The 25,661-nt window shown below is 46.2% G+C and overlaps 1 protein-coding gene across 1 annotated transcript; it reads left to right on the forward strand.

Moving 5' to 3' along the window:
* The first annotated feature begins 482 nt into the window (after nucleotides 1–482).
* STIP1 (stress induced phosphoprotein 1) lies at nucleotides 483–21,411 on the forward strand. The gene is made up of 14 exons (XM_081174127.1): nucleotides 483–634; nucleotides 5,636–5,845; nucleotides 6,806–6,947; nucleotides 9,021–9,162; nucleotides 10,187–10,355; nucleotides 11,521–11,647; nucleotides 12,158–12,260; nucleotides 13,505–13,625; nucleotides 15,149–15,245; nucleotides 16,360–16,484; nucleotides 17,744–17,780; nucleotides 18,154–18,257; nucleotides 19,261–19,433; nucleotides 20,901–21,411. The coding sequence occupies exons 1-14, from the start codon at nucleotides 626–628 to the stop codon at nucleotides 20,971–20,973; spliced, it is 1,632 nt and encodes a 543-aa protein (XP_081030253.1). The 5' UTR covers nucleotides 483–625; the 3' UTR covers nucleotides 20,974–21,411.
* Nucleotides 21,412–25,661: the final 4,250 nt, after the last annotated feature.

Consider the following 25,661-nt stretch of genomic DNA (forward strand, 5'->3'; position numbering starts at 1 on the left):
ACTGCGTTGCATGTATGATATTATAAAATAGAAATTATAGAAACACAGTGAGAGAGATTTCCGTTCACCATTGTGGGGGGGAGGCGTTACTGTATGCCACTTTTCTCTAAGCGTTCAAGGACGTCCCACGAGGAAAAATCTGGAAATAAGAAAGATGGGGAGGCGGAGAAATCCGAACAAAGCTCCAGCCAATGGGCGTAGTCTGTGGTGACGTTCCAACTCACGGTCTACCCAATAGGACCGCAGCGCAGCTTTGATCAATGAAACCCGGAGGCGGGACGTTCCAGAGGAACGAGGCCGCCGCTTGGCAAATGACACAGCGACGCACACCAATTGCCGTTATCAAGCCCCGCCCCGCTCAGGCCTGTCAAGCATTGGGGCCAATAGCGCGTGCCGAGGACGGATTTTCTATCAGGGAGAGACCCCGCCTTTCCCTCTTCGCCCTATGAGGGGGGTAGCGGGCGCGGCCTCGCGCCAGGCGGGATCCAATAAGAAGGCAGGGGCGGGGACTAGAGGGTTCTAGCAGGTTCCAGAAGGCTGGTGGGAAAAAGGAAAGGCGGGCGCAGGAAGGAGGAAAGGCTTAACTAGAAGCGGCAGCGGTGGCGCGGGAGACTTGGCCGGCGCCATGGAAAAGGTGGGCGAAGTGGCTGGAGCTTTTTAGTAACCGCAAGGGCTCATGGGAAGGTGGCGGTGCTAGAGGGGGTCTCGGGAAGGGGAGAGAGGGGGAGAAAATGTGGTGTGAGGTGCTGCTGAGATTATTTTTTGCAAGGGATTCTGGGGGAAAAGGGGTTCTGACGGGAGAGGGGGTTTCTTTTTGAAAAGGTGGTCGGGGCAAAGGACCATGGGAAGGACTGAGGGGGGGGGTGTTAGGAATGGGAAGGGGGTCTAGAGTAGTTTTTGACGGGATGATTGCGAAGAGGGGGCGGCTATACCTGTGCAAAGCATTATGGGAAGCCTTCGTAGATCAGGTCATGAGGGGATCTTAAAGGGAGCAAGATCACCTCATAAGGGGCCTTCTGCGGAAGGTGGGAGGGAGTGGCTGAACTGCGAAGGTCCTGAAGGGATAAAGAAATAAAGGGCTCTGCAAGGCCTCGTGTGAAGATCTGAGGTGGGGAAGGGGTTCTGCGGGGGGGGGGGGAAGGCTAGGCTTGTCTGAAGTGGGGAAGGTTTATGGGCTCTGTGCCAGACATCATGGAGGGGTTTTCAGCAAATACATACTGTAGTGTGATGGGGCTACATCCGAATTAGGGGTCCTGGGGTATCACGGCAGGGCTAGGAGTAGGGGGAAGGGGCTGTGGCATATGAATTGGAGGGCTGAATGGCAGGCTTTGTGGGGCTGGTGGATTCAGTAGTGTGTGGGGCAGAGGAACTAGATTTCTGTGAGGGATCGCAATAAGCTTGATTTATTAATTTCATAAAATGTACATAACCCTTGATTGCAGGGGTCATTGAACCAATAATGTCATTGGAGGATGGGAATTAAGGACTGTATCATCAAAGAGGTCATGAGAACGAGAGACCATTAAAAAGGTGGCTACAGAGTTAGAGCTTGAGGCGAGGCTCCTTGCAGCATGGTTTGCGAGCTCGGTTTTGTAGGAAAAAACTTATATTAATAAGTAATCTGTGATGCTTTGAAGATGGTGCCATACCATACATTCAAAACTTAATGACTTTCTCCAAAGAATTCCGGGAACTGTAGCTTTTCCCTTCACAGAACTACAGTTCGCAGCATCTCTAACAAACTATGATTCCCAGGATTCTTTGGGGGAAGTCATGAGTTTTAAATGTGCATTGGGTGTGCTTTAAATGTATGGTGTGGATCTACTGTGAGTGGACTCTTGAACCATCACAGGTAATTTATGTGCATAAGTTTATTTCTAAAGCCTACCCCTCAAGCTATGCCCCACACCAATGCAGCTAGTACTGCTCCTCAGGTAATCCCCATTTCCCACTCTGCATTGTTCCTCACCACAGTATTCCCCTCCCAAGCTGAAATCCTCACCTTCCTCCTCAGTCCTGGGATGCAGTCTTTGAGGTGGAGCCCATGAGGGAAGCAGTATCTTGACAGACATCTTGAATAAGATGTAGCAGCCTGATGGATTTTGGTAGATAGGGTAGCCTGTTGTGGAGCATGCAATTAAAATAGCACAAATGCCAAAAGCTCTACCTCATTTTGGAAATTTGATCTTTAATATTTATGGAAGCTCCACTAGGGGTTGTGATTCCTAAGGCCTGGATTGCGGCAGGAATAATCTTGCAGGAAGATCTGTAGAGTAGCTTTAGGGGCACATGGTGACAGTATGTGTGGAACCGTTGGAACTAGGCAAAGGACTGTAGCTTAATGTAGCTCTTACTCTGTTGGTACAAGATCCCAGCTGTAATTCCTGGTATCTCTAGGTAGGACTTGGAAGTTGGAATGGTGTAAAGCTGGAGGCCTTCCAGTCTGTGTAGACAGTGCTGAGCTAGATGGACCAAAGTTCTGATCCAGTAAAGGCAGCTTCCTATATTTCTAGGTGAATTGTATAGTTTTGGTAGCATGAGCAAGTTGATGGCAGTTTTCTGAGTGAAGTGTTTTAGGTGCGGATGCAGCTTTATAACCCTTGTGAGATGGAGCAAACAGTTAGGCTGAGCAAGGCTCAGTGGGGCATTGCAGCTTTTAAAAAGCCTGTTTGTTTTCCAAAGGAGCCTTCTGAGCCGATCACAGCCTGCATGTTGCAGCATGTTCGGCACCTGCTAGAAGGAAACTTTTGAGGTAGGAATTGCTGTCACACTTGGGAGTGATGGCAGTGGTCAACAGTAGAGACCCGTTCTTTGTATCCAAAAGGTCCTAGGTTCAGACCCTCACATCTCCCAGTAGGGGCTGGGAATGGCTTTTACCTGGGACCCTGGAGAGGCACTCCTAGACAGTGTAGACAGTCCTGAGTTAGTTGGACCAACAGCCTGATTCTTCATAAGGCAGTTCCTGTGACTAGCAACTGTTGCACTAAGGTCTTTCCCAGTCTTCTTAGCAAAAAGCCTTTTAAATTGGAACTACTGTAAACCTAAAGCATTTTGCTTGCAAAGCATGTGGTATGCCACTGAGCTATGGTGCCAGCTCACTTCCTGACATAGGAGCTGCCTCCCCATTCCAAATTGTTAAGTGTGTCTTTTGTCTGTGAAAATGGGTATAGGAAGAAAGTAATCTTCAACAAAACAGGCCTCAAGCTTAGCAAGGTGGTGATTCCACACTGGCAAGTGAAAAACAGAGTCCATTGTGCCGAGTGTTTAGGTGAATCTGCCAAGGTTATACCATGGCAACCTGGCTGTAGTCCACCTGCATCACTTCACAATACTGGCCTCAGCTTTCTTTCTCTCCCCACTGTCCCTCCTAAATGTTTGGTGTGTGGCTGTAGGGTAATATGCTTCTTCTAGAGAAAGTTTACCACCTCCATGCCTTGCCTGCCAATTTGTGCCCTTTCTGCATGTGACATCTTGCTGTGTTTTATTGTACAGCTGTGTCTCTCTAAGACTGAAAGGGCTCTAAAATCCTTACATGTGTAGCTTGAACGGTTTGTCCCAAATTAATGCAGCTAAGTGGAGATTGTTTTCCCCTTGGCTGTCTGTAATTTCAGCAAGCAACCCCTATCTGAATAGAGCTGTGATTCAGAGGGAGCTGCCTCCAGCTTCCTGTCCCCCTTAGGAGCAGCCTTGGACACAGCAGGGACAACATTCTATTTGCATCAGCAGATGGTGGGCTGCTAATTCATTTGGGCTGCGGATCCTGCAGTTTCAACTCCCTTGGCTACCTGTGGAGGCCGTGACTCATACCTGGGGGCCTGTCCCTCCGGCTCACGTCATTTCTTTCTAGAGGGAAACAGTCGCTGGGGATATCTTGCAGCAGCTTTGGCCAACTTACCCACCTTCAGGTGGGAAAGAAGTGTCTCACAGCTGTCACTCGTAAGAAGAAAAGTGCGCCCACTTGTAAGCAATAGAGGGTTAATCACTTTGTGTCATATAAAACTGCAAAGAAGTGCAATATATTATTCCCTATAGAGATGCATATGTGAATGCAGTCCTGTGCAGCATAAGCCCTGGCAGCTAAATTCAGCCAGGTTGATTGGGGAGCCTTGTAAAATGGAATGCCCAACAACTGACTTCTATCTGGAAGTGATGGTTGAGAATTGGTGTCTTATTGCATATATTTAGAGTACAAGAAACCTGAACCACTTCACAACTGTTGCCACACTGCACAGATTTCATTAGCTGAAGTCTGTTTATTTCTTACAGTTGCTATAATCTGAGGTAGGCAGACTTGGGGGTCTTTTTTAAAAAACAAAAAAGCGCATTCCCAAGATCTACCAATGAAAGTCAAGTACAGGCATAGGCAAACTCAGCCCTCCAGATGTTTTAGGACTACAACTCCCACCATCCCTAGCTAACAGGACCAGTGGTCAGGGATGATGGGAATTGTAGTCTCAAAACAGCTGGAGGGCCAGGTTTTCCTATGCCTGGTCAAGTACAAAAGATACAGAGTAAGAGTTAAGGAGCAGGGTGCCTCTGAACATATTCCAAGTCTTGGGATTTGTGTTCAGTACTTCCTTAATTTCAGCAACCTAATTTAGGTGGGAAAGTAATGTTTTGTTGCTATTGTTAAGCAGTTGGGAATGGGTAACTCGGCCAGTTGATCGTGATCCATTTTCTCCCTGTCCCTGCTTAGTGGCTAAGAGACTGTGGAATTCCTTGGTTCACATCTTGCATCTGCCCTTAACTCACAAGCCACCCTCAGCCCCTCCATCTGCAATTCCCCCCCTACTCTTTATATGCTGCTTTCTGCCAAAGTGGTGAACAGCATATTAAAACAAAATACAGTGGAACCTCGGGTTACAGACGCTTCAGGTTACAGACGCTTCAGGTTACAGACTCCGCTAACCCAGTACCTCGGGTTAAGAACTTTGCTTCAGGATGAGAATAGAAATTGCACGGCGGAGGCAGCGGGAGGCCCCATTAGCTAAAGTGGTATTTCAGGTTAAGAACAGTTTCAGGTTAAGAACAGACCTCCAGAACGAATTAAGTTCTTAACCCGAGGTACCACTGTACAAAAATGCCATATAGCATCAATCAAATGTAAAAAGGCAAAATCACACCATGGGAGTGCAAGAGGCAAGCCATTCCAAAGTCAGGTGCTAACCCTGTATCCCACTCAAGGAGCTGGAAAGCTTGAGAGGAGGGGGATAAGTAATGCTGACCTACCTTATAGTGCTTTTGCTAGGATTTTATCTAGAGATGTAAAAATTGCATTGATGTATTATTACTATAAGTTGTGTGTTTTGCCTTGGGTAAGCAGCTGAAAATGGGTGTGCAATAAACTTACAGGGGCCAGAAACTTGCTTTCTCCCCCCCCCCAAAAAAAAACCTGAAAAAGTCTGCTGAAGAGAGGAGGGCCTTTTGCTTGCTGACCATCAAACTCCAATTTTTAGCAAAAAATGCCTCAATTCAAGGTTATAGCAACAGTGGGAGTCAGAATCAGGGCATTTACTCATCTGAGATGCTCAGAGTTTGGTAAGTAGTAGTTCACTGGAGCAATAGGTTCTTTTTCTGGGTTACTGGTGCATGGAATCCTCAGCAAGCTTTTGACTTCTTTTTTAATTCCCACCAGGTGAATGAATTGAAAGAGAAGGGTAACAAAGCCCTGAGCTCAGGCAAGACGGCAGAAGCTATCAAGCACTACTCAGAGGCCATCAAATTGGATTCTGCCAATCATGTGCTGTACAGCAATCGGTCTGCTGCTTATGCCAAGAAAGGCGAATATCAGAAAGCCCTGGAAGACGCTTGCAAGACAATTGAACTGAAGCCAGAGTGGGGCAAGGTGGGGAACCCCCTTCTAGCTAAGGAGACATGACACAGCTGTGGGGACATGCCCATTCCATACACCAGGTGTGAGAAACCTTTTGGCTCTTCAGACGTTACTGAACTGTCAACTCCCATCAGCACTAGCAAGCAAGGCCAAGGGCAATGGGAGTTGTAGTTCAGCAACGTACGGAGGGTGAAGGTTTCCCTATCCTTGCCATATGCTATTATTCTGTTTGGTGGACTTGTGATTCCAGAATGAGAGCCCCAAGGTTTTGCCCTCCCTCACTTCACAAGGAACAAGAGAGAAGTGGGCATTAAATGCCTGGCAATGAAGTCACTGCAGTTCAGGCGTAGCATTTTTTTTCTGTGTGTGCTGGGGAAGCACTGTGTAGCTCAGTGGTAGAGCACGTCCTCTGCATGTATAAGGTCCAGTCCTCAGCATCTTCAGGCAGGGTTGGGTAAGATTCTCATTTGAATGGAATTTTGGGGAGCCACTATCGGTCAGTATAGACAATTAAAAAATTCGTTACTGAAGTTCCTACTACATTTTTAGCCTTCTAAGGCACTCGGGGTAGCATAAATTGCTCTCCCCCACCCCTATCCTGAGGTAGGTCAGACTGAGAGATAAGTAACTGGCTCGATGTCACCCAGTGAATTCCATGGCTGAGTAGGGATTTGAACCCAGGTCTAACCTACTGCACCATACTGCAGATACTTGGCCAAAGTGTGTCATGCACCACCGTTGTATATGCAAAGTCTGCAGGCTAAAGGAGGTTCTTCCTTGCAACTGTTGCATTGGTTTGCAACAACTGGTAGTTGGCATAGTCAATTAGTCAAGCAGCTGCCTTCAAGCATGGGTGAACTAGAGTTTTGTATAGTCCTTCATGTCTGTGAGTTTTGGAAGACTGATATATTGGCTGCTCTGCCTTGTCTCATACCGTATTTGCTGACCTGGCTGCTCTTCTTCTCTTCTAAGGGATATTCCCGAAAGGCAGCTGCCTTGGAATTTCTGAACCGCTTTGAAGAGGCCAAGAAGACATATGCAGAAGGGCTGAAACATGAGCCAGGCAACGCACAGTTGAAGGAAGGGCTGCAAAACATGGAGTCCAGGCATGCAGGTGATGGAAGCCACACCCTGATCTGCTTCCTTCCTTATCTCTTAAGACTTGCCTACATGAACTAGTTCTGTGGCTAATGTGACATGGAAGTTTGAGAAATTATCCCATGACAAGGAATTGGATAAATTGGCCTAGGAAAGGCAGTGTTCCCCAACCTTGCTGCCCTCCAGGTTTTATTGGACTACAGCTCTCATTAGCCTTGATCACTGGCCATGCTGGCTGAGGCTGATGGGAGTTGGGAGTCCCCTGACATCTAGAGGGCAGCAGGTTGGGGAAAGTTGCTGATGAAGCTTCATAACTACAGGACAACTGATTGCAGTAACCTTCCCTGCCTGTACCCTGTACCACAAAGGGAAATGGCTTTGGTACAGGGGTTGTGATGCAGATTTCAATAATAAAATGGAAGAGCATCAAATACATATATAGCTGGATTTGACTATTGATAAGAGGGCCATGTTGTGATGGCACATGCTTTTCCAGTGAAGTCATGAAGGTTTTCTTGGTGGTTGCCTGTCAGTTGTGAGAGCCCCACTTGACATCTGTCTGGAAACAGATCTGAGTTGGGAGAGCTTAAGCGACACGGCTGAGCTTTGAAGACTGTTGGATTTTAAAATGATTTGATGTAATAAATAATAATAAAAAATTATTTATACCCCGCCCTCCCCAGCCAGAACCGGGCTCAGGGCGGCTAACACCAATAAAATTACAATAAAACATAATTGGGGTGGGGGGGGGGGACAAAAACAAAAAAACCCAGTTAATTAAAATACGGGTTAAAATAAAATTTAAAATGTAGCTTTTCAAATGCTCAGCATAAGAGCATAACTGTACTGTGTACCATTCTGGTGGCCTCGCTGCAAAAAGGATATTGTAGAGTTACAAAAAGACATCCCCAAATAAGGGGATGGAGCAACTCCTCCATGAAGAAAAGTTGTAGTGTTGGGACTTTCTAGTTTAAAGACAAGAGGCGGCATGATAGAAGTTTATCAGATTATGCATGGCATGGAGAAATTGGCTAGAGAAAAGTTTTTCTCCCTCTCTCAGAACTAGAATTTGTGGAAATCCCTTGAAGCTGAATGTTGGAAGATTCAGGACAGATAATAGAAAGTACTATGTTGTGTGTAGTTAAACTATGGAACGCATTATCATACGAGGCTGTGATGGCCACCAACCTAGGTGGGTTTAAAAGTGAATTGGACAAATTCATGGCAGAGAGGGCTATCCGAGGCTTCTAGCCATGGTGGCTAGGTTCTGCCTGCACAGTTGGAGACAGTAACGTTTCTGAATACCCGTTTCTGGAAACCACAAAAAGGGAGAGAGCTCTTGAGTGACACAGAAGTTCTGGAGACCGACAGATCGGGCATCCATAGCAGTGACCAGAGGAGGAATGACTGCTAGGAGGAGCGCAGAGAAGAAACATCATGGTGCATCTCTAGCACAACCAAACACCCCAATACCCTTTTACTTGACAGAAAATCATGAAGCTACAGGTCTTCAGTGCCTGGTGCATTTGCTCCACCAGCTGAACTCACTCAAGATGAAGGAAAGAGGGAGTGCTTCTGTTTCCTTATCAAAGCCTTCTTTAACCTGGTGTCCTCCAGATGTTTTAGACTACATCTTCCATCAGCCCTAGCCAACACTATCATGGAGGGCGCCAGGTTGGCAAAGACTTCCCTAGATTGCATGGATAAGATAGCTACAGGCTATCTCCAAGACCTGCAGTGAGTGCAGACACCTATTCCAGAAGGAATTTAGATCTTGCAGATAGCTGGGCTTCAGTCTCATTAGTGTGAGTCAGAACTGTAGGCTGGGCTTTCTGTTTCCTTAGCTCGGGGACCACAGGTATTCAGCAGCACTGCTGTTTCCACACAGTCTAGCTGCTGAAAGATGTGAATAATGTGGGCATGTGGCAGCAGGAACCTCACACCTTCCATGAGGTAATCTTCCCCCTGGGTTTTCCCAGAGCTTACAGATGGTGGAGGGCAGGGAAGGCCCTGTTGTCAAGAATGCCGCTGTGTGTCACTCAAAACTGATATTGCCTTTCTTCTCTCCCCTGCCCTGGTCATCCTTCAGAAAGGAATCTCATGAACCCTTTCAACTTGCCCAACCTTTATCAGAAGCTGGAGAGTGATCCCCGCACAAGAGGCTTGCTCAGTGATCCGAGCTACAGAGAACTGATCGAGCAGCTCCGCAACAAGCCTTCAGACCTGGGGGCGTAAGTGCCTGGAGTGGGAGTTGGGAATTGTATGGTGTAGGAATTGTCTTTCCGAGTCATGCCCAAGACTCACCGGGCCCAGAATTCTATCTCACAGCTTGCTAAATGTTCCTGTGAGCTCATAAGTGGAGCTTGGTGGTGATTGTCTTATCCTGCTTCTCATTGCCAGTATTTTGGCATTCACAGATAACATTGCTTTTGTATGTGTGAATATAATTTAACTATCACAGTTAATAATTTTGTGAACTTGACAGAAGGGCAGTTTGAGGTTGTCATGGCAGCTGTACCGCTTGAAGGGAACACCATTAAAATGAATTCCAGGATATAGGAATTGTGCAAGGCAGCTTAAGAAATATTTAAATCACAATAGTAGAATATAGCAAAAGTAAAAATATAACTGTCAGGCATAGTAGATAAAACATAGTGTTCAGCAGAATGTCTTCAACCTGGTATATTCAAAGTCTTTTGGAATGAAAAATTATTGATATCCAGGAGCACCTCTAAATTTCTAACTAAGGGTTCATATTTACTTTTTTAATGTGCTTGAAGTCCGGCAGCAACCAGGAAAAAAACCTGCTTCGTGCATAGTATTGGAAAATGAGTTAATGTGGGTGGCGTTCAGCACAAGGATCTTCAGTTTCATAGGAAGTTTGCAGCAAAAACCTCAAAGAGCCTTAAACAGGGTGTCTTTTAAGACAGTCTTTCATAAAATTGATGGACTTGGTCCATTTCAGAAAAATCACAGAAACATGGCTGCCCCTCAAAGCTGCTGGAGTGTTCAATAGTCTTACAGTTAGAAAATGGAGTCTGACACTGACTTGCGCAGAACTAGATCCTGGGAGCTACATCCACCTATATCTTATTCAGAGTAGTCTAATTAAAATGAATGGACCTGCATCAGTCATTGATTTCAATGGGTCTGTTCTGAGCCAGACCAACATTGGTTGCAACCTCAAGTCTCCAGCACTTAATCCACCAGGCTCCAGTTCTGTGTGACCTATTTTGTGGCCTGCCTTCATGACAGGAAACTAAAGGACCCGCGGGTGATGACAACCCTTGGGGTACTACTTGGAGTCGACTTGGCCAGTGCAGATGATGAGGACGAAGCAATGTCTCCGCCCCCTCCGCCACCCCCCAAGAAGGAGCCCAAGCCAGAACCCATGGAGGAAGACCTGCCGGAGAATAAGAAGCAGGTACTGCCTGCTGGCCCAGGAGACTTGGCTGCAATAGTAGAGTGTTCCCTCTCAGCACTATGTACCTTATTCAGAAGATATATTGACTGGCCACCTTTTCTTAAAAGCTTTTTTATAGCTGTCATCTTATCACAGGTTTTATTTATTACCATACAAAATACCGAGGGTACATAAAAACAAAATTAATACACAGTAATCAAAAACTCGTACTTAAGGGAGTGGGTGGTGCTGCGGTCTAAATCACTGAGCCTCCTGTGCTTGCTGATCAGAAGGTCAACTGTTCAAATCACCACGACAGGGTGAGCTCCCGTTGCTCTGTCCCAGCTCCTGCCAGCCTAGCAGTTCGAAAGCACTCCAGTGCAAGTAGATAAATAGGTACCACTGCAGTGGGAAGGTAAACAGCGTTTCTATACACTCTGGTTTCAGTCACTGTGTTCCATTGCACCAGAAGCAGTTTAGTCATGCTGGCCAATGATCCAGAAAGCTGGCTGTGGACAAATGCCGATTCCCTCGGCCTGAAAGCGAGATGAGCGCAGCAACCCTATAGTCTTAACCGTCCAGGGGTCTTTTACCTTTACTCTTATATCTTACAGATTAGGTCTAACATGACCCAGTGAAATTAATCAACATGGCAAATTTAGGTCCATGAACTTCAGTGGGTCTACTTTGAGTATAACTTGGTTCAAAAGAACCCTATACTCTGTTTTGGTGAACTGCCCAGAATGTCAACCACTGGGTGGAATGGGAATGTAATTGATAAATAATGGTACTAAAATACATCAGAAATCCATTATCAGAAAAATGTGGCAATATCAAAATATCCTCATTAAAGGAATGCTGCAGCTTTCACCAGGCCCACAAAATATATTGATGTCCGTAACAAGCAGATCTGTCTTGGAGGGTATTCCACATTTGGGATGCCAGAACCATAAAGCTCTCTGGTAGCTGCACACCTAACACCTGAAGTTGGGGCGAGGGGTGTGGTTTTTCAGGGTCTCAACTGATCTCAAACACTGGGCAGATTCAAATGGCCATCCTTGAAATACACTTACAAAGCTTTTAGCATAAGAAATGCTGTCTCTGGCAAGGTGGAGATTTTTTGGCTGAATTATGTCTTGCCATTCTGCAATACTAGTTATTAAGTTGAGTGTCTGTTGCCTTTCAGGCTCTTAAGGAAAAAGAACTGGGGAATGAGGCTTATAAGAAGAAAGATTTTGAGGTAGCCCTGAAGCATTATGACAAAGCAAAGGAGCTGGATCCAACCAATATGACATACATCACTAACCAAGCAGGTGAGATTGTGGGGCATCATTCTTCCCATCCCAGGCAGAGCTGAGGTGCATGAACAGCCTTATGGTAGGTTTGAAATGGCAAAAAACAAAGCTTAGTGTGGGCTGGAGTTGAACCAGGTCAGTAAGGTTCCTTTAAACCGGGTGGGAACCCTGCGTCCCCCCATATGTTTGGTCATTGTCGTGCACTGGTCCATTCCTGGGTACTAACAGAGAAAGCAGTGAGGCTGAAGTTAAGGCTCGTTGAAGGTTGTGGGACCATGAATAGCTCAGAATGAGCAACTTGCTCTGACAAAGATTAGGAGCGAAATGTTGAAGAGATGGCTTGCTCTTGCCAGAGGCCTGAACTGATAGCTTGAAAGCAGGCCAAACGCCACATAAATTTTATTTTCATAATAAATAAAACTAGACGGAGGCTATGGATTTCCCAGCCAGAGGTCTTCGTTTGTAGCTCACCCAGTCCTGGGAAATCAGGGGTTCACGACTGTGTCTTTCCCCTTCCTTTTCCTGTAGCGGTGTATTTTGAGAAGGGGGACTACAACAAGTGCCGGGAACTGTGCCAGCAGGCCATTGAAGTGGGACGCGAGAACCGGGAGGATTACCGGCAGATTGCCAAGTGAGTGGCATTCACATTTTTTGCTCTGCCCACTTTCCCCTCTGGCTCCACCCACCACTGAGCCATGTGGTAGAGCATTTGATTTTTTAAAAACGTGGTTGCTTAATTTAAGACGTTGAGCTAATGCAGGGGTGAGAGATGTGGAGAACCTGTGACCCTCTAGAAGTTGTTGGACTCCGACTTGTTTCAGCCCCAGCCAGTGTGACCACAGGTTAGGGATGATGGCAATTGTGATCTAAGAGTATCTGGAGGGCAACAGGTCTCCCACCCCTGAACTAATGAGACCTGACTGCTGACTGAATAAAGCTTTATGCATGAGCTGAATGGAAACTTGAGTCATGACGGCTTGAAATGTACTCTGTTGCATGGTGCTGTGTGACCTAGATTCTGCTGTGCTATAAAATCACTACTCTGCCTAGCCTGCCTAACATAAATGTAAGAAGATGGCTGGACTAGATAGACGTTTGGCCTGACCCAGCAGGAGCCTGTTTTCTACAATGGCCAACCAGAAGGCCCCAAGCAGAGCTGAGTGCAATAGCCCTCTCAGCCACTGGTAGCCCTTGATAGCTTAATTCCTTCCTTGAATTTGTCTCATCCCCTTTCAAAGGCATCCAAGTTGGCTGCAATCACCACATCTTGTCATAGCCAAGCTCCATCATTTAACGTATGTGAAGACACGATGACGGAGAGTTCGGTTGATAGAGCCTGAGACTCTTAATATCAGGGTCATGGGTTTGAGCCCCATGTTAAGCAAAAGAGTTCTGCATTGCTCTGAAATTCTATGATTCTAAGACGTACTTCTTTTTGCCTGTGCTGAATCTCCTTCCAACAACCTTCACTGGATAATCCACCCTGGGTCTTTAGTATTATGAGAGGGAGAACACTTTCTATCTACTTCTTCCACATAGTGCAGAATTTTATACACCTGATCCATCCCTCTGATCCATTTTGGTTGCTTTCTTTCTTTTCTTTTCTTTTCTTCCTTTCTCTTTTCTTTTTTGTGTTTACAGTATCCTTCTTAAGAAGCAGTAGCAAGAACTGTACACAGTATTCCAAATGTGCTCGCAACATAGATGTATATAAAGATTATTTCTCCTAGCATCCCTTAGCATGGGATTTGTCTTTGTCCTGCATGCCCCTGCCCTTCCCCTGCAACAAAGCCTCCTGGGAATCATGGGTCAGGGTTCTTCACCTATTGGATGCTTTCCAGCCGCTCATTCCATGGCCTGTTCTCTTGAATATAGAGCTTATGCCCGGATTGGCAATTCCTACTTCAAGGAGGAAAAGTACAAGGAAGCCATTCAGTTTTACAACAAGTCTCTGGCTGAACACCGGACTCCGGATGTACTGAAAAAGTGTCAACAGGCAAGTGTTTGTTTGCAAGAGCTTTGCTATAGCTCGGGGTTGGGAAACCTCTCCCACTCCTGGTGTGGCTGGCCTATAAATCCATACTCCAGCCGAATCTGCAAACTCTAGCTCCCCCATGCAGTTGTGGCCCACCCGTTTTTCCCAGCCATGCATTGGTCTGTCTTGTTCAGTATTGTCTACTCTGATTGGCAGCAGCTCTCCCCAGTGTCTTGAGCACAGAGAGGAGTCTCTCCTATCTCCTGCTATCTGCTCCTTTTTGACTGAAGATGCTGTGCACCAAATTGGGACCACCTTCATGGAAAGAATATGTTCCATCACTGAGCTATGGCACCACGTTTGACATTTAGGAAGTTGCCTTCTATCGGTTTTGACTATTTGTCCAGCTGGCTCAGTGTTTACTGTGACAGTGGCTCGCCAGGCACATATCTGTCATGTCACCTCGTAGCTGGTCCTTTCAAATGGAGATGCCAGGGATTGAACCTAGGACCTGCAACACGCAAAGTATGTCTTCTACCACCAAACTCTGACCCCTCTCCGTAGTCTCTGCTGGTGCTTCCTTATGCTAAAATCAGGTGGCTTGGTCCATCTAGTTCAGTATTGTCAACGCTAGTGATTCCCAAACTTTTTACCCCACTATCCATTTGAAAATTTCTTACAGCTTTGGTGGGCTGTGCAATGCTTTCTTTGCCTGTTGCAGTGTGCTGTGCTAAATGCTGTTGATTTTTAATTGTCTTTTTATAGCTTTTTTGCAGTTTGAATTTCATAGAATTCAAATTGTAATACAATAAAATACAACGTAAGAATCAAAAGTAGCATCTTTTTTTTTTTTTACAATAATCAATATGAATACCATACTTAATGCAGTGAATGTGCTGCCTCCCATCTTCAAAATCGAACCCATAGACATGCTGTGGACTACCTGACAGGAGCTTGTGGGCCACTGGTGGTCCACAGACCAGCATTTGGGAACCCTTGGTCTGCCCTGACTGACCTATTAATTTCAGTGGTTTTACTTTGAATATAACATAGTTGGCTATGACCCTGAGTGTTAACACTGGCTATTCATTCACGTCCAGGGTGACCATTTTAAAGCCCTATGTGGCTTCAGTGCCAGTTACTTAGGAACGCATTCTCCTTTACTTCTTTGAGATTTGAGGAGGCTCTTCTGCACATCCCCTGGACTATGGCCATATCAGGATTGATGTGGCTGAATTACTGAACTCTCTCAGGAGACTCATTTGCCCCTGCTCCCTTTATATGCGGTCCTCTGACTAGTCAAAAGTTGTTTCATTTAGGTAGGTGGTGTGTAAGCTGACATGATAATATGGTGTGCTGTTGCTTACAATTGAAAGGTTGGCTATCAGTCTTCTTAGGTTAGGGTTGCTGGGGAAGGCTAGGGACCCTCTCTCCAAATTTTCTAATAGCACTGACACCTTGAATCCATTCAATAAGGCTTAGCTGCTTCATAAATCTGCTGCCTCAGATCTGACAGGACTGTTCAAGCTCACTTTCTGTTTCAGGCTGAGAAAATCTTGAAAGAGCAAGAAAGAGTCTCCTATATAAATCCTGATCTTGCTCTGGAAGAGAAAAACAAAGGCAATGAGTGTTTCCAGAAAGGTAAGGGATTGTGTTTGCGAGTCCATTGTTCCGTGTACTGAAAGGTAGCCACTGCAAAGAGCAGGGGGCTCCTTGTTAATTGCAGAGACTGTCTAGGAAATAACTGGCAAGAGTAGCTGAGTGATCGATTTTTGCATAAGAAATAGGCCCAGATGCCTAACTATCCTGTCCATAGTGACTGAGTTTCTGTAAGGGCATGTGTTGAACTGGGAGCATATTAAGCCATGTAACTAATGTAGTTTGCTGGTCACTTTATAAAATTTCTTTCATATAATGTACAGGTATAACAATCAATAAAAACAGCTATAAAAGCAAAGTAATAATGTTCCAGTTAGAATGGTATAAAATTCAACAAAAGTCTTACTTTGGTGAACCAGACCTCCCTTCGTAGTTGATGTTTTGGTAAAGAATGTGCAGACTTTGCAAGATCCTCAAGTCGCACCTAGCCATAAACTCACAAGGTGGGCTTAGATAAGCCTCCTTTCTCCCAACACTGCCTCCTCTCCAATCTACAATATGGGGTTGATAGTGCTAACCTACCTCAACATGGTTATTGACACAAGAAAAGCCTTGCTGCATCTAGTCCTGCATCCTGCTTCTCCACAGTAGCTAACCCATTGCCTCCAGGAAGCAGAGCTGGAAAGCAGCATCCCTTCCTAGCTAGAAAAGTGAACAGGAGCAATCAGTCAGGACCTCTATTCCATTCCTTGCCCCACGTGCCTTTCCATTGTGGTTCCCCAGCCGTTCAGAATTCCATGGTATAGCCAGTCCTTATTAGGCTGCCTTTGGGGATTTCCCTTCTTTAGGTTATAGTTAACATTGTTATCAGTACAAACATTTAGAATGTTTTTGTACTTCTGCAAACTTGTTGTTTCTGCCAAGCCTGCCAATAGCTCCCTCTTTTCCGTGGGTGGTGCTATTTTTTGGCTAGGCATGAAATTGCACACATGGCCTAAACGTTGGATACGAAGGGAAAGTCAACTGCCTCTCAGCATGGAGTTCACACTCAGCTGTGCCTAATCAGTCCTTCGTAAGGATTATTGAAATAACAAGTGGAGAATTTGGATCCTTCAAAAAACATCTATATGAGCTAATGACTCTCCTTCCCTCGCAGGGGACTATCCACAAGCAATGAAACACTACACAGAAGCCATCAAACGCAACCCCAACGATGCCAAACTGTACAGCAACAGAGCTGCCTGTTACACCAAATTGCTGGAGTTCCAGTTAGCAGTAAAGGTCAGGATCCTAGGCCAGTGTTGTGCAAATTGTGTTCTGGGGGGAAAGGGCTCTTACCAGAAGCTCATTGGGTTCTTCAGTGTTAGATTAGTTTTGGTGGGCACACTTCCTGGAAAGGGGCTTTTCTGCCTGTATTTTCCTTCTTCTGCCAAATATAGGGGAGTGTTGGTTGTGTCTGACAACACACTCCTTGTGCACAGCACATGTGCCCCTTTAAATGTGACCCCAAATCCTCTACAAGGCTGGGAGCTCTGTGGCAGACAATTCAATGCAGAAGTTAAGAGAAACTTGAGGTGTAGGCATAGGAGGCTGCCTTGGTATGGAGCCAAACTGTTGGTCTATCAAGCTTAGTATTGTCTTCACCAGAAGTGGGGGACTGAATTCAGTCAGTGAGCCAGATTCTTACCTGCCACAGGCCAACTTTTGTCAGGTGGGCAGGTCACCAATGGTAAGGCTATTCCCATTCAGCAACAGCCATAGCTGGTAGACCAGCTGAAACTGGCAAGAGACACTCCAGCTGCTAAGGTATCTGGCCATGGAAGAAACCACCTTGTTGGTGTCCAGCTTTTTATCTTTGCAGGGAGCTCTTTTATAAGGAAGACCTTTGCAATCTGAAGTTCAGACCCAAATTTGCCACCTCATCTGCCACTTATGTGAACTAGGCTTAGGAGCAGGGATAGGGAACCTCTGGTCCCTCAGATGGTCATGGACTAGAACTCCCATCATTCTCCCGGTGGCTTATAGGAGTTTGAATCCAGCAATTCCTGGAAGGCCACAGGTTCCCTATCCCTGCTTTGCAAGCAAGTACTTGAAAGAAGCTCAGGTGTCTTGGCACAACAAGGCCTAGCTAACGTTGTGCCTGTAACCTACCCACAAACAGCTGTAGGTGGTTCAGGATAATCCATGTGGTCTTGGTAGCTTTATAGTCCTCTCCAGGGAGGTGTTCTGAAGGTGATCTCTGATTCTTTGGTACCACTAGCCTGCTGGAATTGAAGGTAATCCCACACTTAGGCAGACTAATTAGGCCCCCAGTGTGGTTCCATGGTTAGGAGTGGTAGAGATGGATTGTTCTTACATCCATCCCATCTGCCCACCTTCCCATTCCCAAACTTGGCAGTCTGATAGCAGAGGCGTAAGCATCCGGGGATACAGATGGAGGGAAGGCTTTTCTGACTGGGAATGGCTGGAGAAGGAACACATGAGCCTTGCACTCATTCCTGAAAAATCAATTTTTAAAGCAGCTTCTCTTCCTTCCACAGGACTGTGAAGAATGTATCTGCCTGGAACCCACATTCAGTAAGTACATGAATATGTCAATTGGAAGGAAGTGTTTTGGGAAGGTTAAAGGCAAGAACAGGTCATCAGGCAAGGACTTGGGGTTATGCAGCTTAACTGATGGTTGGAGAGTGGGTTTAGGTTTAGCAGCCAGTTATCTGCAAAATCCCATTGTGATGGGGGAGTGCACCTTGTTTCAAGATAACACCAGGCAGTATCTGGGCTGAGAGGGGCAAGCTGCCAGCCAGTTAGCTTAAAGAGCACTTAATTGGGACAAGGTGCTTGAATAAACAAAGGGGGTGGGGTGGGCAGACTCAAACTGAGATATATGAAGGATAGGGTAAAAGATGCAAGTAAGTTCAAAAGTTTGATGACTTTTGCTCTTGGCTTGCAGTCAAAGGCTACACACGTAAGGCAGCAGCACTGGAAGCAATGAAAGATTATACCAAAGCCATGGATGTCTACCAGAAAGCCCTTGAGCTGGACTCCAACTGCAAGGTGAGCACTTGCTGGATATACAGCTGTGGCAGAGAAATGGTAAAGCGCTTCCCTTAAACGCAGGTAATAACAAGCGGGGAGGAATTAAAACTGAGCCTCGTCATGGTCATGAAAGAAGGGCCTTTCCAGTGAAGTCCAGCCTTCAAAGGGGGAGGTGGTATCAGTTCTCCTGGGAATGGGGTGTTCCTGAACTTTCAGCAAATTGGCTTATTTCTTTCCTCCTATCTGTACACACTTCATCTGTCCCATCTGTTTTTGCTAAGAACGCAACAGGCCTTCTAGAACACAGCAAAGATTCATGTGGTCCAGCTTCTTATTTCCTACAGAGGCCAATCAGATGTTCTGGGAGATCCACAAGCAGGGCACACACTGTTTCTCCCTGCCCCCCCCCCAAAAAAAGTGGTCTTCAGAGATACAGTGCCTCAGAACATGAAGTTTCCATTTAGGCCATCGTGGCTAATAGCTGTTAATTGGCCTCACTGATTTTTTAAAATCCTATTTTAAGACAAGGGCTATCACCACATCTGGTGGCAGTGAATCCCACAAATTAATAATGCATTCTATGAAGTATGTTCTTGTATCCTAATTCTACTTTCCATCAATCTCATTGGGTGATTCAGAGATGTTCAGGTATAATTTGGGGATGGAGGGGATTCTATTTCTGCCTCCCCCAACCTGGTGCCCTTCAGCTGGCGTTGAACTCCCATCATCCCCAGCCAGCGTGGTCCCAGTGGTAAAGGAATGAAGGGAGTTGTGGTCCAGCAGCCTCTAGGGGGCACCAGGAAGGTTGTTGCAATAGTTACGCAGAATCTGTCTTTACAATTTTCAAGGCCCACAAGGGGGTGGTGGTGAATAACTTTCCCTCCATCCGGCCTTGAAGCCTTGTGATCAAAACCAATGCAGAGAAATAAGAATTTTGCTGGTGTGGTGAAAATATTCAAGGGAGGAGGGCGGGGAAACACCCATCTTGAAGTGCCCTCATGGTCCTGCCTATTTCCTACAGGAAGCTACAGAGGGCTACCAGCGATGCCTCATGTCCCAGTACAACCGCAATGACAACCCTGAGGATGTGAAGCGCCGTGCCATGGCCGACCCTGAGGTGCAGCAGATCATGAGTGACCCGGCCATGAGGCTGATCCTTGAACAGATGCAGAAAGACCCACAAGCCCTAAGCGAGTAAGTGAGGGCAAGGAGAAAGCACCAGCGTGGACGGTAGTGTGATGTCTCTTAACACAGCCTGTGTGGTGACTCAGATGATGTGCTGGTCCACCTCATGTTGTCTTCACAGGCAGTGAAGTTCTAGTTTATAAGTGGAATGTTTGATGTTGAAGGCCACTAAAGACACAGAGCACTTTGCAGTCTAGCAATAAGCACAGATCAGCATGTAGGCAAATTGTTTTGCATTTATTCTGATTTTTCATGCTTCTGGATTCAGTTGAGAACTTCTTAAAAGTTCAGAAATGTTAAAAGTTTCTGAGATTTGGAGTGTGGTGCCATGAGAGACATGAGAAGTAGAGAGGTTGAGAGAGAGGGATGTGCAAGACCTGGTGTGGCTGACCTTTGATTCTCCAGATGCTGCTGAACAAAAGCTCCCATCATCCCCAGCCATTGGCCATGCTGGCCAGATGCTCATGGGACTTTTGTAGTTCAGCAGTATCTGCAGGGCAACAAGTTAACCAACTCTGGGCTAATGTGTCAGATTAGAACCTGGATTCAAATCCCCATGTATCTATGAAGCTTGCTGTGTCACTCAGGGTCAGTCACTGTCTCTCAGCCTAACTCACAGGGAGACACTGGGGATAAAATGGGGAGGGGAAATATATGTACACCACTTTGAGGTCCTTTGGCATGGCGGGGGGCGGGGGGAGTTGAGATATAAAGGTAATACCCGTATATACTCCAGTATAAGCCAACCTGAATATAAGCCGAGGCACCTAATTCTACCACAAAAAACTGGGAAAAATTTTGACTCGAGTATAAGCTGGGTTACCACACCACATACCTGGGTGCTTCCGGGCTGCTTGTTCTTCCGCCGCCACCAGCGGCAAAGTTGGAGGAGGAGGAGAAAGGAGCAGCCCGAAAGGACCCTCACTTGAGTATAAGCCGAGGGGGGCTTTTTCAGCATAAAAATGATGTGGAGGTAAGCTTTGAAGAACGCATCCATAAAGACTAGATCAAGGTTTCCTGAACTTGGGACTCAAGTTGATTTGGGACCACAACTCCCATCCATCATCCCTAGCTAGCAGGACTAGTGGTCAGGGATGATGGGAATTGTAGTCCAAAAACAGCTAGAGACCCAAGTTTGTGAAACACTGGACTAGACATATGCACTGCTTTGACAATGCAGTGCCCAGTTGCACCTTGCTGCCCTGTGGCCTCTGAAACCCTCTGGTCAGTTGCTTGCAGTGAAATCTTGCCTTGATGCTGATAAAAAGATCCCACTATGGCAGGGAGAGGGAGCCAGGTGTGGCAGGACTATAGTTCCCGTCGCTCCTGACATTTGGCCATGCTGGCTGGGGCTGATGGGAGTTGAAGTCCAGCAACACCTGGAGGGCTGCCAGTTTCTCCCATCCCATGGTTTGGCCTCACGGTGGGGACAAAGGTCCTGACTTGACACAACTCTCCTCTTTTCCTTTCCCACAGACACTTGAAGAATCCCGTCATTGCTCAGAAAATCCAGAAGCTCATGGATGTTGGTTTGATCGCAATTCGGTGATGATTTTGACTCTGCGCCCTCCCTCCTTCCCCTGTTGAAAAGGGCAGCTGGGACTTCTGGATGCTGGCAACGCAGTCCAAGGGCGCCCCCACCCCCTCTGTCAGAGGCAGAGACTTGTACAGTTGAGCGGTGTGTTAGTCTCTCTCGCACATATACATGCGCGTGTGCTCACATCAAGCACCCTGCCAGCACAGGGCGTGGCCTCTCAGTCATTGTGGCCCCATCGCTCTGCCACTCAGCAGTTATTCCCATTTGTGAGCTGCTCTCTTCTTTCCCTCCCCGCTCCCCCCTCCCAAGTTTTTAATTATCTTTGCCGATGGCTGTGGCGTGGAGAAAGCGCATCACTCGTTCATTTGTCTGGTTTCTTTTGGCTGTGAGGCTGCATTTTTTTTGTCGTCTGCTGCACATCCAATAAAAAAGCAAAGTTAGTGGCCTTGGCTTCCCGAGTCGCCTCCATTCATGTCAAGGTTCTGGTCTGAGCATGTGCATGCTGGCACTCTCACCCGTAGCAGGCAATCAAAGGTGGCTTCTGCAGTCATGTCTGTACAAGGCCTTTGGCTTTTCCAAGCATAGATGGTCTCTGGTAGCGTGATTTCTTCAATACCTTCCTGTGGACATATTAATTCTTCTTCAAACCAGATCACTAATTTGATCTTGTCTAGGGTTCTGTTCTCACAATGGCCAGCCAGTTGTTCCAATGCGCAGTCCACCAGCAGGACCCGAGTGTGGCATCAACTCTCCCCATTTGCAGTTTCTAGCAACTGGCATTCAGAGGCATGCTGCCTCCAGCAGTAGAGGAAGAATATAGCCATCGTGGCTTGTAGCCATCAGTCATTTTTGCTTCTGTTAATTTGTCTAACTCTTGTTTTAAACACTCCCCAAGTTGATTGCCATCACTGCCTCTTGTGGGAGCAAACAAACATTCCTAGCAATTGTCCATGCTGGCTGGGACTAATTGGAGTGAGAAGGCTAACAATGGCAGACCACGGGCTCCCCATCTCTGAACTAGACTACAGTAATAGCAGTTAGGTATGTGTGTACTCGGCGTAAAGTCCATAGGCTGTTTTATTGCAAGCTCGTTCTCCAAACTTGACCAAAACAATACCATCCACACACAGTGCTTTTTTTCTGGGGGTACGCATACCCCTAAACATTTTGTGAATCTTTGTACTTTTGTCCATTTACTGTATTTATTTTTCCTGATTTGAACTATAAAATGGTGGCTTTCTTGAGTCAAAATGAGAGTACCCTGAAACATTTTTTAAAGAAAAAAAGTACTGCCCACACACAAAGGGAAGGCAGGCTTGGGAAATGCAGGTTTGTAAAGGGACCAAAAATTGAAAAATATCCTCAGCTAGATGAATGAGGTCTGAGTGTGCTCAGTGACCACAGAATGGTGCATGTCTGGGGTGGTGAGTGACAGTGGAGTATCCAGGAAAAGGGCATGAGTCACCCCTTAGTCCTATTATGGCGCTGAAATACATGTCCCAATTAGTGGAAATCTTAACTCTTTGCCTTCTGAGATTTCACTGAAGTGTTGCCTAAGTACTTAATATTAAGGGCTGTAGAAATGTTGACATGAGCCAGGAAATAGTGTCAACTTTGGCCTTACTCTTGCATTAAGCAACGACATGTTCCTTGCCCCTTGCTAGACTGCATAAGGAAAATAGTAGCTTGATTTTTAAAGGCACCTTAAAGGACCTCTGGGGCTTGCGGGGGTGCCTAATCTTCCAGGAATCTTGAAGAATGGGCAAACCCAATAACACTGTAGCAATTTATCTGTCTAGATGGTCTGGGTTCTCTCCAGCCTGCCAGGTCTATAAGGGGGATTGATGTGCTTTCCTTTCTAAATTCCTCCAGTTTTCATTGCCCAGATGTGGGCTGCCTGTTTATATTCTTTGGTTAGGGGCATAATCAGCCTGAGGATGAGAGAAGACTTGACTTCCCTATGACCATTCTGTGGATTTGTCTAATGGCATACTTCACAGATAAGGGTTCTGTGGCCTTGACATATTGTTGGACTGCCAATTCCCATGAATGCCAGTCAGCGTGGCCTATTGGTCATAGATGATGGGAGTTGTAGTCCAACAACTTCTGAAGGGCCAAAGGTTGCCCATTCCAGCCATACTTTAATCGGGGACTTCCAAGTTTGAATTGTTTGCTTACACAGAAAGGTGTAGCTTCTAAACCTGCCCACCCCTCCACAGCTGCATGCGGAGGAGGCAGGTTTTGACTCCCTCCTTACTCATCAAATGATGGATGTGATGACCAAGGAGGGGGCTGGGCTGCACAGAGATTTAAGCATCTCTGCCCACATTTGTTTTCTCTTTTTGTCACCACCTCCAAAAGCAGTGGAGTCTTTCAGGGGACAGAGTAAAAAGCCCTTTAATGGATCTGATCAATTCCCTGGGCCCAGGAGGGTAGCCTCTCCTGTTCTGTCCCCCCTTAATTACAGCAGCTAGTGGGCAGCACGCACTAGACCCCAACATCTGAACTAAAAACAGGGATGGGGAAGCTGTGGCCTTCTAAATGTGGGGCTCCAGCTCCCATCAGCCCCAGCCAACATAACCAGTGGTCAGGGTTGGTGGGAACTGGGAGTCCAGCAACATCTGGAGGATTGCAGGTTTCCTGTCCCTGAGCTAAACATTTCTGTGAGCAGCTATAGGCTGAGTTCTTAACTATTTGACTAGAGACAACAAACGCTTTACACCTGTGTTGTTCAACCTTAGTTCCCTGGGAGTTCCTGGACTGCAACTCCCATCATTCCTTGCCAGCTTAGCCCATAGTCTAGGATGATGGGGATTGATTTCCAACAGCATCAATGGTTTGCTTAGCTTGGATTGCCACCCGTTAAACCAACAGGCTCCCTGATACTCAAAAGAGGGTGACACTGTTGCTGTCACTGGCAGGACACCAATAGGGGTGAAATGCAGAACATGAGAGTCACTCTGTCTGATTTGGGCGGAGGGGGGCGTATTCAATTGTCAACAACTTTCTTGCACCAACAGCTCATGTTTTCCAGACTCAGGATGATTCATTTCGAGGCTTCCCCTTTTATTTCTTACACACTTCTTCTTAAATTCTGCTGTAGTTCTTATTGCAACAGTGCAAGAGTTCAACTGCCCTGTAGTGGGGCAGGCAAGCATATACAGTAGTTGCTGCTTTGTCCTACATCTACACCCCCTGCCCGGAATTGACCATAAATGTTGATTTATGCCTTTTGTAGCCCAAAAGTCAGATACCTTTGAAGGAGCCATATTTGGGAGTAACCAGTAAGATGGGCTGCATCTCCTTTGCCTTTTTTTTAAAGCTTTTAAATAAATTCTGAAGGCTTACCTGCATAGATAATGAAAATAACTGCAAATATTTACCCATGTTTGGGGGAAATGCCAATGGTTTACTTAAAGTCAGGGAAGGCTGGTTACTCAGATAAGGTGGGGCAGAACCCTGCCTTTATCTTTTTCTGCACCCCGAAATCTAAAGCTATAGGCCTGAAGTGTTTCTGTCCCCCACAACTGTATTCAAAAGTTTCGTATCATTGAGAGACACCACCATGGAATCTTTTCAGTCTATGTCTCTTAATACAAGCAGAACTGAAAAACCACAGCTATATCTAGGCATTTGATGTTGATTTTTGAGAAATGTCAAACTACAAAACAATTCTGCAGGTAAAATGTGTAGGGGCTTTCCAGTGTTTTGCACTGTTGGTAGCATGCATGCTTATCTCCCTCTTGGACAGAAGTTAGGCGTGTGTTCAAGGTACAATGAGCTCCTGGCTCTGGGAGCAAGTTCATTCCTTTGACTTGGGAAAGCTAAGAGAGTCAGAGAAGTTGGTGGGTGAGACCTTTAGGGAAGTTACAGCTTTGTCCCACTTCCACTCTGGTACCTCCCCTGCTGTCAGGGAGAGAGAGAGCCTAGGACAGAGAGCATGGTTCCCTTAGAATGGACCCAGCTCCTTGGAGGAGCACAGCTGTCCTCTGCTGAGGACACATCGCTGTGGGATGGAGGGATCATGGTAGTGGACAATTGAATCATTAGGAACATAGATAGTTGGGTCTGTAGCGGGTATAGAGACCACAGGGTGAATTGCCTGCCTAGTACAAAGGTTGCAGGATTATTATTATTATTATTATTATTATTATTACTACTACTACTACTACTACTATACAATACAGTGGTACCTCGGGTTAAGTGCTTAATTCGTTCCGGAGGTCCGTACTTAACCTGAAACTGTTTTTAACCTGAAGCGCCACTTTAGCTAATGGGGCCTCCTGCTGCTGCCGCGCCGCCAGAGCAGGATTTCTCTTCTCATCCTGAAGCAAAGTTCTTAACCTGAAGCACTGTTCTGGGTTAATGGAGTCTGTAACCTGAAGCGTATGTAACCTGAAGCGTATGTAACCCAAGGTACCACTGTAGTATGTAGGCATAAAAAATACAGGTAACTGAGAAAAAGTAGTGTTGCCAAATAAAATAATGGCAAGCCAGTGTACCAAATTCTAGTCATGCTTTACTATTGGATGGCGTTTAAATACCCCTGCCATAACAAAGAATGAGAAGATGGATGGATAAGGGACGATCCCTCCCTGTTGCTGTATGCAAACCAATATGCACTGAAATTATCAGATCGTGAGGTTCTGAAAGCCAAATTTAGGGTTAACCGGCCTTCCTTTTGTGCTATCTTTCTAGGT

Source organism: Podarcis bocagei, assembly GCF_964188305.1.
Source record: "Podarcis bocagei genome assembly, chromosome: 16".
NCBI lineage: Eukaryota > Metazoa > Chordata > Lepidosauria > Squamata > Lacertidae > Podarcis > Podarcis bocagei.

What these genes read in the sequence shown, in the direction of transcription:
- STIP1 (XM_081174127.1), top strand. An exon ending in AGTTCCAGTTAGCAGTAAAG is followed by an intron (nt 16,485 to 17,743) that starts GTCAGGATCCTA and finishes TTCCTTCCACAG; the next exon opens with GACTGTGAAGAATGTATCTG. An exon ending in GACCCACAAGCCCTAAGCGA is followed by an intron (nt 19,434 to 20,900) that starts GTAAGTGAGGGC and finishes CCTTTCCCACAG; the next exon opens with ACACTTGAAGAATCCCGTCA.